The sequence below is a fragment of the Macrobrachium nipponense genome, chromosome 5, assembly GCF_015104395.2.
Source record: "Macrobrachium nipponense isolate FS-2020 chromosome 5, ASM1510439v2, whole genome shotgun sequence".
NCBI lineage: Eukaryota > Metazoa > Arthropoda > Malacostraca > Decapoda > Palaemonidae > Macrobrachium > Macrobrachium nipponense.
In genome coordinates, this window is record NC_061107.1 from 28,849,274 (window position 1) to 28,864,901 (window position 15,628).

The window sequence follows — 15,628 nt, forward strand, 5'->3', positions numbered from 1 at the left end:
GGCGCGCATGCGCAAATTTCTTTCTTCTCGCACTAAAAAGCATCAGCGACACATCTCAGAAATTATTTTGTCACTTTGATGTAATTTTTGCACCATTTAATATTAGCCGTTGCATAGAGTTTTATATATGAAAATGTGCACAATTTTTATGTAGAATACAACAATAAAACAAGCCATGGTTGTAGCTTTTATCAGTTTTGAAATATTTTCATATAAATAACGATAAGTGCCAAAATTTCAACCTTCGGTCAAACTTTGACTGGACCGGAATGGTCATAAAACGCAAGTGTAAGCTAAAACTCTTATATTCTAGTAATATTCAATCATTTACCTTCATTTTGCAACAAATTGGAAGTCCCTAGCACAATATTTTGATTTATGGTTAATTTTTGAAAAAAACTTTTTCCTTATGTCCGCGCTGTAACTCTGACGAAAAAATCAGAAATTCTTTCGTCCGATTGTCATAATGCTTGCACCGTTTTATATTAGCCGTTGCATAAAGTTTTATGAATGAAAATATGTGCAATTTCATGTAGAATACAACAATAAACAACCCATGGTTGTAGCTTTTATCAGTTTTGAAATATTTTCATATAAATAACGATAAGTGCCAAAATTTCAACCTTCGGTCAACATTGACTCAACCGAAATGGTCAAAAAAACGCAATTGTAAGCTAAAACTCTTACATTCTAGTAATATTCAATCATTTACCTTCATTTTGCAACAAATTGGAAGTCTCTAGCACAATATTTCGATTTATGGTGAATTTTTGAAAAAAAACTTTTTCATTATGTCCGCGCTGTAACTCTTCTGAAAAAAATCTGAAATTTTTTAATCAGATTGCCGTAATGTGTAATGTTTGCACCGTTTTATATTAGTCGTTACATAATGTTTTATACTATATGAAAATGTGTGCAATTTCATGTAGAATACAACAAAAACAACCCATGGTTGTAATTTTTATCAGTTTTGAAATATTTTCATATAAATGACGATAAGCGCCAAAATTTCAACCTTCAGTCTACTTTGACTTGACCAAAATGGTCGAAAAACGCAATTGTACGCTAAAACTCTTAAATTCTAGTAATATTCAATCATTTACCTTCATTTTGCAACAAATTGGAAGTCTCTAGCACAATATTTCGATTTATGGTGAATTTTTGAAAAAAAAAAGCTTTTTCCTTACATCCGTGCGGTAACTGCCGAAAAAATCAGAAATTCTTTCGTTCGATTGTTGTAATGTTTGCACCATTTTATATTAGCCGTTACATAAAGTTTTATATATGAAAATGTGTGCAATTTCATGTAGAATACAACAAAAATAACCCATGGTTGTAGCTTTTATCAGTTTTGAAATATTTTCATATAAATAACGATGTGCCAAAATATCAACCTTTGGTCAAATTTGACTCGACCGAAATGGTCGTAAAACGCAATTGTAAGCTAAAATTCTTACATTCTTATAACATTCAATCATTTACCTTCATTTTTCAACAAATTGGAAGTCTCTAACACAATATTTTGACTTATGGTGAATTTTTGAAAAACACTTTTTCCTTAAGTCCTCGCTGTAACTCTGCCGAAAAAATCAGAAATTCTTTCGTCCGATTGTCATAATGTTTGCACCGTTTTATATTAGACGTTACATAAAGTTTTATATATGAAAATGTGTGCAATTTCATGTAGAATACAACAAAAAACAACCCATGGTTGTAGCTTTTATCAGTTTTGAAAAATTTTCATATAAATCACGATAAATAGAAAAAATTCGACCTTCAGTCAACTTTAACTCAACCGAAATGGTCGAAAACTGCAATTGTAAGCTACAACACTTACAGTCTAGTAATATTCAATCAATTTTCTTCATTTTGCAACAAACATGGAGTCTCTAGCACAATATTTCGATTTATGGTGAATTTTTGAAAACAACTTTTTTTTACATCCGCACATTACGAATTCATGCATCATATTGTGATAATATTTTCTCTGTGTTGCTTTGATCGTTTTACAATTTGTTATATACCAAAATCATCGCAATTTAGGGTACAATACAACGAAAAAATAATTAACTCATTAGCTTTAACCGTTTTGCTCACTTCGCGATTTGTATACAATTATATATGAAATTTTTTTTTGCGCTGTCATATATTCCAATATTTATATATGATAATGATATTTTTTTTTCATTTCTGATGGTTGCATACTAAACTTCAAGCAATGACAAAAAAAAAAGGAGCCAAAAATGAACTCTTAATCTTGAAAACTAAGTGTGCTGTGATTTTTTGAAAAAAACTTTTTTCCCCTTCGGCCCTCACTCCCGAACGCTGCCGGCATACGGGAGACACTTTCGGAAATACCGGCTCGGCGTTTAAGGGTTAAAGAGAAAAGTACCTTCAATTCCTGGCAGAACAGTTGGTGTAAAGAATATATTATACTATATACAGGGAGAAGAGGAGGGAGGATAAGAATCAGATAGCAAAGCCAATGGTAATGGCTTGAGATGAATGGAACCAAAATTTCAAATCACCATTCACTGTCTCTACATCCACCGTTCCTTTTATGGGACACAATAAGACCTTTCCACCCTCCCTTGCACTTGCTGTCTGTACCGCATCTACCTCCTTTTTCCATATTTCGTAGTGCTTTCTATAGGTCTTTGTCATACTTACATATCTAACACTTTTAGGAATAAATTTTCTAATATTTTTTCAGTCTACAAATTTCTTATTTACATGATTCTCCTATTTTTGTTGTTGAAAGACAAGCCTAGCAGGAGGTAGAAAAATTCTGTTACCTTGGCAACATACATGCTAGTAAAGCTAATTTTGAAAGGGTAATAAAAAGGGTAGTCAGTAGTCAGTACCAGCCTAGGTAAAGTGGAAAGAGGTTCCTAGACCACTGGCAAATAGGAATATGTACAGTAGACCCCGTATTCACAGGGGATGGATACCACAACCTCCGCCAAATAGCTAAAATCCACAAATAGTATTTAAAACCCCTCTAAAATCGCTTAGAACTGCCTATTTTGATAAAAAAAAAAAAAAACTCTAAAAATGCTTATACCTGCGTATTTTAATAGTTTAATCACAAAAAGTGTATTTAGTTATGAAAATATGAAAATACAGTAATTTGTGAATATTTCTCATTGGAAAATACTGCGTATAGGCGAATCTTCTGCAAATAATAGGTATACATACGGTCCATAGAAAAATCCACAAATATGCAAGTCTGTGAATCATGAGTCGCAAATAGCGGGGTTCAACTGTGCTCTATTAGAAAACAACCAGAATTTATGACACACAGAAGAAACACGGACACTCCTAAATAATTGTAGATTTTAAAGATGTGTGATTACAGAATTCTAGGATTCACAGCTGGAATGCATTTGGAAGATTCTATTACAAATGATTACCTAAGTTATTTAAGAGATGAAGTGATAAGGTCTGGAGTTAGGGATGGAGAGAGGAAGTTACAAAAAAGTAGCAGGTACGAGTATGCAAGATAAGGACAAAGAGATATAGATCCACTAGCAAATTATTCAAAAGTTTATATACACTATGTTCCATATTAACTGAAAATAACTTCAATTTCCCCATCCTCGAAAATATAAGTGGACTTGAATGAAGCAATATCAGGACAGGAGACCTCGACGAGGCACTTGGCAAAACAGAAGCCATAAAATCATAAAAATTCAGATACCAATGATAGGAAAAGTAAGAAATTAAGCTAAAATCAACCTAAATAACAATACAAACACATTTTACAAAAATCATAAAAAAAATAATTAATACTGTAAGAGAAGCTAGAAACAATACAAAACTAAGCTAGCAAAAAGGCCCCTAGCAAACTAGACTTAGCAAAGTGGCACTTAGCAAAAATTATCATTTTACCTAAAACTTATGATTTACTCCCAACACTGTAAAGGACACAAACTGGGTTGATGATACCAACACCAAACAGAATTTGTGAAATGATGAATAGGATGGCTGCTCATGATGAAATTTGAAAGCTTACTGAAACCAGGAACTGTAATAATTTGATATTCACAATACCACCTAATCATCCACGGAAAACAGAACCACTTAAGTGAACTTAAAGCAATTAAAATGAATTTATATATATTGTTAAAATGCATTAATGAGGAAAAAATCACAAATCTTTAATCAATTTGTATTTTTCCTAACATATAAACCTGGGGTTTTTAAGCTGGGGAAATTCTCCTGACCAGCTGGAAACCAGTTATGAAAAAATTCACTGTCACATGATCAAGGTATGATGGAGGAATACATGGCATCACCCAAAGGAGGGCATAAAGTGGGTGGATCTTCTGCACTCTTGTCCCAAAAAATACAAATTGATAAAAAATTTGTGACTTGTTCCCATATGAATAGTTCCCTATGAATACAAACCTTCAGCCTTTACACTGGGAGCCATAATTATTTATTGGTGGGAGGAAAAGTGAGCCATGACTGAATGTAGGTCTGCCCAACTTGGGTTCACTTCCTGACCAATGTTGGATAGGAAGTTGAAAGCCTCTGACTAATAGGAGAAAAAATAGTTTCCTAATAGTCAGTCATCCAGGCTTTTGGCACTATGGAAATAATACTCCACATGTCAAGAAGAAAGGGAGGAATGTACTGATGTAAAAACAAACAATTAGGTAACTGCAGTGGAACTTCTATATATGAAAGTCCCTACGTACGAAAAATTCAGGTTACGAATGCAAAGACGAAGGTTTTTTTGCTTCTGTGTACGAAATTGATTCAGGTTGCAAAAGGGTAAAGTCCGAGATTTGCCCGGCCCGCTGAGAACAATTTTAAAACTAGCACGCCGCCAACTCAGTAGACTCGCCACCATCCTCCTGCTCTCCCATTGGTTCCTGATTCCAGTCACCTCCATAAGATCCTGCTCTCCTATTGGTCAGCATATGTCCCATCATGCCTCTATGTTGAGGCGTTCCTTGACCATTTTTTGCGGCAGCGTTATTGTAAACACCTGGAATTCGTTCGTTCACATATATTTTGTTTGTTAACGTACATTTGTGTTAGTGATTTCGCTTTCGTTGCAATGTAAGTTACTTTATCGTGTTGTGTGTGAACTTAATTACTTATGTTATTAGCCATGGGTCCCAAGAATGTTGCTGAAGTTCACGGAAAGAGGATGCTTTCTATGGAGAACGAAGATGGAGATAATCAAGAAGTGTTAATGTTTTCTGCCATTTGTTAATGTGTTTCGTAAAGTTTAGTGTTAATGTTTTCTGCCATTTTTTAGTGTTTTGTAAAGTTAAGTGTTCATGTTTTCTGCCATTTGTCCTCCTCCTCTGTCATCACTTTCGGACATCGCCTCACTCACAAGGTAAGGTTCCACATTATATACTACATACGTACATACAGTATTTCTTGTACCCTGTACACTAATACACTTTATTTACAGGTACAGTCATGGTTATGTTAGGTATTGAAAGGTCCAAATAGTTGTATTTCATTGTTTATTGGTCAATTTAGCTTTATAATAAAATTTATTGTGGTGTTTTTGTAGGGCTTGGAACGAATTAGGCAATTTACATGTAAAACGTAGTTCTAGATACGAAAAAATCAGGTTATGAAGGCTGCTTCGGAATGGATTAATTTCATAACCTGAGGCACTACTGTACCTTGATCTATGACAAGAATTCTTTGATCACAGAGTGAAGAATAGAGCCATTTCTATTTCTGGGATTTATTCATTGTATGAAAAGTAACAAAACAGAAACACATCTAACACACCTGTATCTAGACAGATCCATGACAGGAAATTGTTCTCTTCACTGTTCACCAGGAATGAAGGAAGAAAGGGAAGAAAAGGAAAAAGGAATAAGTCCTCAATGCAATCACAATCTTTCACACTAACATCTAGACTAGATACAATTTGCCCTCAAGGAGCACTGGTCAATTTAGAAAACTTGTTAGGCATCCACTACTGGACCCAAGGAAAAAATGTCCAAGGACCTATGAATGACATCCTACAGGTAGGACGAAGTAAAGGTGGTATTGTGGACGTGTAAACATGTGTTTCTGTGAATGAATGTTTGATTTTTTGTTTTTTTTGTTCAATGTTATGAGGTTGATTAGGTTGGGCAATTTTTAAACTAGTTTTTAGGATTAGCTTCATTGTTTTTTTATTTTATGTTGTGCTTGTGGGTGAGGCATTGTTTAATATTCATGATACTTGTGCAAGCAGACAGCGGTGTTGAGGGAGGTCAACAATTCCAGGCTACACATCTACAAGCATCTGGAAATATCAATTCACGAACTAGAAAAGAACAATCAGAGGCTTCTTGCAGAAGGAGCTTCTGACAAGAGGAAAATCAAAAGTTTATGCAATATCACTGCAATATTATATTTAAGGAATTAAGTTTAGGTTCTTAGGTGGTCAGGGTAATATTAAGTTAGGCTTAGGTAGATATTAGAGGATAAGATTAGATTAAGTTGCGTACTGTAAAATTACTTTTAGTAAATTAGGTTAAAGAGAATCACAGTTTTATTCAAGAATCCTTTCCTAACTGTTCCCATTAGTAGCCTGCACTATTTGTGTAACTTGAAAAGTGCTTCCCCCCACAGTATGACAATTCTGCATACCAGCCTTCGTCAACACTCTTTGAATCGATAGATTATTTCTAAAAGCAATGGAGGGACTGAGCCCCCCCCTCACATTATGAGCTTTAGGTCATATTGAGCTGTCATCTAGATTAGAAGACGTGAATACACTTCTGATAACCTCCTATAGCCAGAAGGAGATGGTATTCTTGGACATTTCTTTCTTGTTCCAGTCCATATTAACAAAAAGCTTTGACACCCAGGTCTGAGGTTTACAGTTCTTTTTAGATAGTAGCACAGTACCCAAACTGGACATAAGAACATCCACTAGGATCATCACCTACAAACTCAGCAAGGGACAGAATCAAAAGAGACTAATCAATCGTCGGAAATAGATGGATTCTGCACATTAGCCATGAATTCTGGGACAAATTCTAAAGACACTCAACTCCAGCCCCTTGACTGTTTTACCTCAAAAGAGAGGCCCTGAAGTTCACCTACTCTTTTGGTTGATGCTAAGGCAAGTAAAATACCATCATGAGGGTTAAAGATCTATATGAAGAACCCTGTAAAAGCTCATAAGGCTGCTAAGAACCAATTTCAAATCCTTGTTAGGAGGCTTGAGTTCTATAGGTGGACTGGATTGCTCAAGCTTTGCAAAAGCATAGAAATCTCCCATGAGGAAGAAAGATAAACTCCTTTCAGATGAAGAACTAGCCATAAAGCAGGCCTATAGCCCTTAATGGCTGACATGGAAAGCTTTTCCCTATGAAGAAAAAAGAGGAGGTCAGCTACTTGCTGAATATTAGTTCTGACCCCAGAGAAACCCCGTGACAACACCAATCACAGTAGACTGCCCACTTCCCTTGATACGTGGCTGTTGACAGTTTCCTGAAATACCCACAGACATCTCTGATGCAGCCCTTTGAGAAAAGCCTCTCACTAGCAGGTGATGCTGGATAGTCTCCAACTGCAAAGAGATAGGGATTTGATGGACTGATGATATCTTTTGATGTGGGGCTGACAAAGAAGGTTGTGCCAAGTAATCTCTCTTGGAGCTTCTGTCAGCAGAGCCAGGTCAGGGTACCACTTGGCTTGTTACCACATGGGAGCCACCAAAGTCATCTTGAGGTTTCAGGTGGTCATTACCCTGTTGATCACCTGACGAATCAGGGAAAAGGGAGGAAAGACGTAAACATCCAGGTTGTCCCATGGACGCTGAAGGGTGCCCTCTGCCACTGCCCAAGGGTCCAGAACTACTCAGAAGAATACTTCTAATTTCCAGTTGAAATGGACAGCAAACAGATCCACCACTGATGTTTCCCAAAGGAGAAACAGCCTTTCTGCTACCTCCTGGTGCAATGACCACTCTGTTCCCAAGGCTTGATTCTAACAACTTAATTTGTCTGTCACTACATTCTTTTTGCCTGGAATATACCTGGCTGACAGCATCAAGTGGTTTATTGTCCACTGATGTAACTGGACCGTCAATTCATGAAGATGGTGAGAGACTAGCCTCTCTGTTTGCTTAGGTAAGCCACCACTATGGAGTTGTAAGACATCATGACCATGGAATGACCTGCTACCTGATAATAAAAGTCCTGAAGGGCTAAAAAGGATGTTTCCAGTTCCAGGATGTTGATTTGATGTTTTTCTTCTGAGCTCCAAATCCCTAAAGTCAGGAGGTCTTCCAAATGAGGCCCCCACCCTTCTGTCGAGGTGTCCAAGAAAGGAAGGACCTCTGGAAGAGCATGAAAAAGCCTCCCTATGGTCAGATTCCTGTTGTCCAGCCACCATGCCAAATCCTGAAAGAAAGACGTGAAGTGACTGTGCCTATCAACATCCGCAGGTAAAGAGTCCTTTGGAAGGGGACAAGTTCGACTTCTCCAAATTTATTATAACCTCCAGGTTGAAACAAAATTGAAGAAGACATTCTCTGTCCTGGATCAACTTTACCCAAGAAGTTACCAAAACCAGACAGTTTTCAAGGTATCTGAGGATGCAAATCCCTTGAGAATGAATCTAAGTCGTAACCAGAGTGAACACCCTTGTGAAAACCTGAGGAATGGTCAAGAGACCAAAGCATAGGACTTTGAACTGGTAAATTGACTTTCCCAGAATGAACTGAAGAAACCTACTAGATGAATGGTGAACTGGGCCCTGAAAGTAGATATCCTTCAGGAATATTGTCAACATGAAGTCATTCTCTTTGATGGCCACTAGAACAGTACGGGAGCTTCCATTTTGAAACAAGTCCTCCTGGTGAAAAGATTCAGGGTTGAAAGGTCTATAACTGGCCTCCAGGCACCCGTTGCCTTCTCTACCAAGAAAACTCCATGGTAGACACCCATGGAAGGATCTTTCACTACTTCCACAGCTCCCTTATCCATCATCTCTTTCACTTCATTCAACAGCTCCCCAGGCACCCCCTCATCAAAGGCAGTGGATGGGGAAGGGTGGCCTATCTAGCATTTCCCACCTCTAGCTCTGCCTCTGCTTCCCCCTCCACCCCTAAGAGCCTGTTGAGGGGTGTTGCTCGGAGGCAGGTTATTGGTCTTATTAAATGGATGTTTGTTCCTCCGAAGACCCATCATAGTTTGTGGCTTTCTTTGTGAAGCTGGCTGTCTTGCTCTAGCTACACTGGGACAGGTCAAACCTGATGATTTAGATACTGCCTGTAAAACCAGACGATCATTGTTGTCAGCTCTTCTCCTGTCAATTGCCGCTTGAACCTGGTCTTTTGGAAAAAGAGAGGATTCCAGTAAAGTCCCATTCCTTAAAGATAACATGGACTCATGGCTGATGTATCTAGATACCCTCCTCTTTAGCAACCAGTTGGCCGAGATATTTGCTGATAAGTGGGTAAAAAAAGAAATGGTATTTTCCTCAGACTGTAGTAGACAAAAGAAGCCCTCTTGGAAAGTAAAAGAAGTGCTGACCTCTTTAAACTGAACCAAGGAAAGGTTCAGTCACAACCGAACGAAGTCCAAATCCAATTGTCTTAATTGCATGGAGACTATTGGGGTTGCATACAAACACCTGTGCCTATGAAGAGGAGAAGGAAGCAACTTGAGAGATTGCCCATAATGAAGTGAACTGTCCTTTCCACAGATAAGAGCATCTTACTTGTTCTAAAACAAAATCAGCAAGATTGACTAAAGGTAATCCCACTGAGGTCTTGGCTGCTTTCTTGGGACCTAGGAACTTCTCTAGACCCAAAGACATGTCCAAAGGAACAGTTGTACTCTCTTCCAAGTCATTGTATTCCCTAATCATAACAAACACTTCTCTGTATGTCTTGGCCAGCTCATTAGTGTCAAGATCAAGAGTTATATGGTCCTCCAACTCTAAACCTGTAGCACCCCTATCCACTATACCCAGGGAATCTCCAACTTCTACCTCAACTCTTGGATAACTGGAGTGTGTGCACATTCAGGACCTAAAACTCTGGTAGATATACACGGTTGAGAACGTGGGCAATGCCGCCAAGGTTGATGTCGCGGCCAAGTGGTGCTTTTGTCAGGGATCTGTCACAGCCACATGAATGTGGCCAACACCATTGTTGCAGCCATATACAAGACAAATTCTGTGGAGAGCAAGACCACAGTTGAGACCGTTATCACAGCCATATATGAGAAAAATCCTGTGGGCAGGAGTCCCATCCTTGAGGCCAGTGTGGCGAGTTTATCAAAGCAAAAGTACAACATGAACAAATAGCCATGCGATCCGGAATATCATGGCTGAAAGAACAAGGTAAGAAGGAGACCACAGCCATAGAAAGGTTGTTTTTTTCACTGGAGCCTCATCATCCTTCCTCTGGTTGGTGGTCTGGGAGTCAATTCTGAACAGTTGGGAGAAGAAGGAACCACAATCACATCAAGTAAGTCTTGATCTAATGTCCTTTCAGGCAAAGCTTGATCCGATACTTTGCGAAATTCTGCAACTTCATGATGATCAGGAGAAAATATGGCTGTGACCTGACAGCCATGAGGTCACCTTGTACAGATGGCCTTAGAGACAGTGCCCGTAACCATCTTGGATAGAATATACAGCCGTGCCTAGGAGAGCTAACAAACTTCCCCCCCTTCCCCATCAAAATAGAAGGAGAGCAGGAATCTATACTTAAACTGTAAATCCTCTTCCTAGAAGAAAGCGCGAAGTCCGACTTCTTCCAACATCTTCTCAGAACCACAGAAATCTTGGGAGATGACGAGTTTTGGGAATCTGCAGATGAAGACCTAAAGTGTTTCATAGACACCGAAGCAGCAGAGCAGTCAATCCCTTCAAGGACTGCAACCCTCTCCAGTAAGGCCTGAAGAGTAGCAGCCATAGACAACAAAGGGTTGTGTGCATAAGGCTGGGACAAAGCAGCCATATGTGGAACATCAAATGATGAGTGAAACATGGGCATAGACATACGGCCAGACATCACAGCCGATACACAGGCAGTCGTCACAGAGATCACTGGAGATGTTACATGAAATAATCATCGACACAACACACGAAACATTCCCAGTAGTAGCAGAGGCGAAACAGCACTTCATCAGATGAGGAAATAGTTCCCCCAACCATGGTTCCATGGGAAGGCCTAGGGTTGACCAATACTCACATAGAGTAGAGCCACTGACGTATGTTATTAAATCAACTGAATCTTGTCCTACAACTAAGGGGGGAGGGATGTCCCTAACATGTCAGAGGCAATGAGAGAAGCAACAATAGGATCTCCTGAACCCTCTTCAGATACATCTGAAAGCAGCAGCAAAATGACGATTCGGACAGGGGCCAAGGAACAAGAAGGAATGAAGTCATCTGCCACCATGGAAGAGTCAAAATACTCCAATGGCTGAGCAGTGCCCTTCCTCTTGTACCTCTTCCTTGACTTGAAACAACTCCATTGCTCAGGAGACCAATCACGACACTCAGAACAGTGGCTACTTATATTTGCAAACGTGTAGCCTATATCTACTACAAGTTGCGTAGGGTCAGTTTCAAAAGCAGCTAGGTATCAGAAGCATGGGTTGTTGGCTACATCATGGCACTTCCTTTGCTTTTTAGCACTAGGCTTTGGTAAATCATGGGTTTGCATGATGAATAAGCCAACACACACAAGGGCACAATTACATCACTTAAAAAACAAACACAAAGAACCAATTCCAAACAAATGGAAAGAAGTGAATAAACCGGCTTTGATGAGAGATGAGTAGCGCTAACATCGGCTTGATAAGGCAGTAAGAGAACACTGGGTAATCACGAGATGCAATGTGACAAGTGTGGAAGCTCCTCCCACTCTATGCCCCACTTTGGGTGATGCGATGTATTCCTCCGCCATACCTTGATCACATGACATCGAATTTTTTCATAACCAGTTTCCAGCTGCGCAGGAAAATTTCCCCAATGTAAAGGCTGAAGGTTTGTATTCGAATGTGAACAAATGGATATTTAAGGATAAACAAGAACAAACAAGAAAGAAATTAGCACATAATTAGTAGCTACTTGAAAGCTGTGTATGGAACACCAGACACACAAGAAATGACTTTGGAACTTAGATATACAACCCAAAAAGTGGGAGTGATTTTGGCATGTATAAGGAAACTGAGCTTTTGTATAGTGATGGGTTTGTGAAAAAATGAAAATCACAAAACAACTTAATTACAGTGAGTGAGTGCCCTACTACCTTTCCTGCTTTGGAAAGCAAAATTCAAGAGTGAAGTGGGCATCATGTGAAGGATTGGGCATGCATACTAATGGCCTTCAAATCTTTACTGATACAAGTTAATGCGACTAACATTGCCTCATCTGCAGAAATGGGGCAATTGATGATTTCTGTGTTGGTATGAAAACGCATGTTTTGTGTAATATAAACACCATATTTCACTAATCCGAACTCCCACAAAACACAAATAAGTATCTAGGTACAGCCCCTAGTTATGAAAAAGCACAAATAATTGAATCAATAAGACCATACAGAAAAAAATATCCTCACAGAAAAACTGTAAGCTGTGAGCAGAATCATGGACAGATATTTAGAGATTTAGTTATTAGCTGTTGGACTAAGTGCCACCAGCTAGAACTGAAAGGATTCTTCTTTATTCTGTGGAGAGTCTCCGGGATTTCCATGTGAGGAAAAGAGGGTTAAGTAAAAATAGTTAATGGGTTTGTGTCAAATTAAGAATATATTTTCACTTATTATCTAAAATGGAAGCTAAGGGCAAAGCAGTCACAACATGAGAACAGGGGCTTAAAAACCAATGGCGATCTTTCCCATAGTAACAACTCTAGTTTGTCTATCTATTAGTATTAAGAATTCTGCTATCAGCTATTCAATACCTGTCAGGAGCAAGCAAAATAAATCTGATATACAATACAAAACAATGTGAATGTAAGCAATTTGCAAAACTATCGTATTGGAATAACCTTTTTCTTCAGCTTTTTATTCTCCTCTTCAAAGGATGCTCTCTTCTGTGCCATCTCCCTCATTTTTCTAAGTTCTTCTTTAAGGGCTTCTTCTTTTTGAACAGCTTCAGCAAAACTTCGGTCAAGTTCTGCTAATTGTTCACTAGCATCAGCACCCTGGCTTTGGGACTCTGCTTCACTATGTTTCTTCTGAAATATAATTTAGAAAAAAATTATACACAGCAATTACTTATAATCTGCCATTATTCATGGTCTTCAAATGCCAAGAGCAATGGTAGTGCTTTGCATGCACACACATCCCTTGGTCTCTGGTAGCTGAGTGGCTCACTTTTCAGGTAGTCTTGCTGTGACTAAGCAGCGGGGCTGGGAGGTAGGTACTTTGTTTTATAAATAAATACCACTGTACTTGAAACTAGCCAAAATTGCACGGGGGGGGAATAAGCTGCTAAATGTAATAGAACTGGCTGATTGACACACACAAGATCCAAACAAGAGCTGTTGGGACTGAGATTAGCAACTGAACTTAAAGCTCAAAAAATAACAAGGTACTCATATTTATGGGATTGAAACTCAACTTAGCATAATACATATATAAGGAACATATAAAATTCATGAAAAATGATATTGTTATTTTACAATAAAGTTTTGTACATACTTACCTGGCAGACATATACTTAGCTTACGTCTCTGACGTCACGACAGAATTCAAAACTCGCGGCAAACGCGACAGGTAGGTCAGGTGATCTACCTTACCCGCCGCTGGGAAGCGGGTGTAAGAACCAACATACCTTTCTTGCCAGATTTTTTCTCTCTTATACCTGTCTCCTGAGGGGAGGTGGGGGGCGGGCCATCAATTGTATATGTCTGCCAGGTAAGTATGTACAAAACTTATTGTAAAATAACAATATCATTTTTGTACATGAACTTTCCTGTCAGACATATACTTAGCTGATTGACACCCTTGGTGGAGGGTACAAGACAGAAAATAACAAAGAAAAGGTAAACAACACCTGTGTAGGATAAAAATAACCTTGGTTCTTACCTGTTTAGGCTGAAGACTTCATAGATACTGTCTATTAGTCTGCATAGCCATAAGAGCTACAGCGAGGGCGTGACCTACAGCTGAAAAGACTCTTTGGGTCTACTAACGGGACTTGATATCCGCTTACTTAGTAGAATCCAAGTCGGATCATGTCAATGGGGGTTCGCCCTCTTCTATGACAGAACTGTCCACTACCAACGCAGGGAGCTTCAAACCAAATCCGATCACCTAACCAAACTAAAGTTATTAGTATTACGAAACGAAAAAAGATGCCTACCTGCATCATTTTTCATACAACCATGAACTCAATTACCAAAAACAAGGGAAAAACTACTAAGGATATGTTTCCAGCTCCCTGCCCCAGCACCGAATCCGCCGATACGTACGGGCCTAATGCGAGCAACGTCATACGTAATTACTGACGTCTTTTAGGTAGTGGTTGGCGAATACTGAATTACATCTCCAGAATGTAGTTTTCATCAGATTTCTGAAGAGACATATTCTTATTAAAGGCCAAGGAAGTGGCAATGGCTCTCACTTCATGGAGCCTTGGACTTTTATGAGCTTGAAATGTTCTTCATTACAAGATCTATGTGCTTCTTTCACAAGACTTCTAATGAAGAAAGACAGCGCATTTTTCGACAATGGTCTGCTGGGGTCCTTTACAGAGCACCATAGTCTGTCCTCAATGCCCTTAAGGGTTTTCTTCTTCTGAAGGTAGTATCTTAAACTCCTAACAGGGCAAAGAGTTCTTTCGGGTTCTTCCCCTACTAGGGCAGATAATCCACGAACCTCAAAGCTCCTTGGCCAAGGATTTGAGGGGTTCTCATTCTTTGCTAAAAACGAAGGAAGGAAGGAACAAACCACGGAATCTCCTTTGAAACCTACCCTTCCTTCTAGGGCATGAATCTCACTAACCCTTTTAGCGGATGCTAGAGCCATGAGAAATAGAGCTTTCCTCGTAAGATCTTTGAAGGAGGCTAAATGTGGTGGCTCAAACCTAGAGGACCTCAGGAAACGAGAACCACGTCCAGATTCCAACTTGGAACTTCATTCGAAGTTTTCTTGTAAGTTTCGAAAGATCTTAATAGATCATGCAGATCTTTGTTATTCGAAAGATCTAAGTTCCTATGTCTGAACACTGCAGCCAGCATGCTCCGGTATCCTTTGATAGTAGATACTGCCAAACCGCATCTGAGGAAAACTAGGAAATCTGCTATCTGAGTCACAGAGGTACTGGAAGAGGAAAACTTCTGGTTCCTGCACCACCGCGAAAGACGTCCACTTCGACTGGTAGACTTTAAGGGTCGAAGGTCTTCTAGCTGAGGCGATAGCCTTAGCATCTTTTGTCGAAACCCCTTCGCTCTGACAAGACTTTTGACAGTCGAAAGCCAGTCAGATTGAGAGCGGGGAGGTTTCTTTCTGTGATACCTGTCGAAGTGGGGTTGTCTGAGCAAATCTTGTCTTTGTGGAAGTGCTCTTGGAAAGTCCACCAACCATTCCAGTACCTCTGTGAACCAATCTTGGGCGGGCCAGAACGGAGCTACTAGCGTCATTCTTGCCATCTCCGAGATAGCAAATTTCTTGAGGGTTTGT

At 39.2% G+C, this 15,628-nt stretch overlaps 1 protein-coding gene across 1 annotated transcript in view; it reads right to left on the bottom strand.

The window, feature by feature from the left end:
• The window catches only part of LOC135215261 (golgin subfamily A member 6-like protein 22), a 147,829-nt gene that overhangs the window by 80,558 nt on the left and 51,643 nt on the right, over window positions 1–15,628 (bottom strand). Inside the window, exon 6 of the mRNA XM_064249796.1 lies at window positions 12,991–13,179. Coding sequence (XP_064105866.1) covers window positions 12,991–13,179 — 189 coding nt within the window. The remainder of the gene's footprint in view (window positions 1–12,990; window positions 13,180–15,628) is intronic.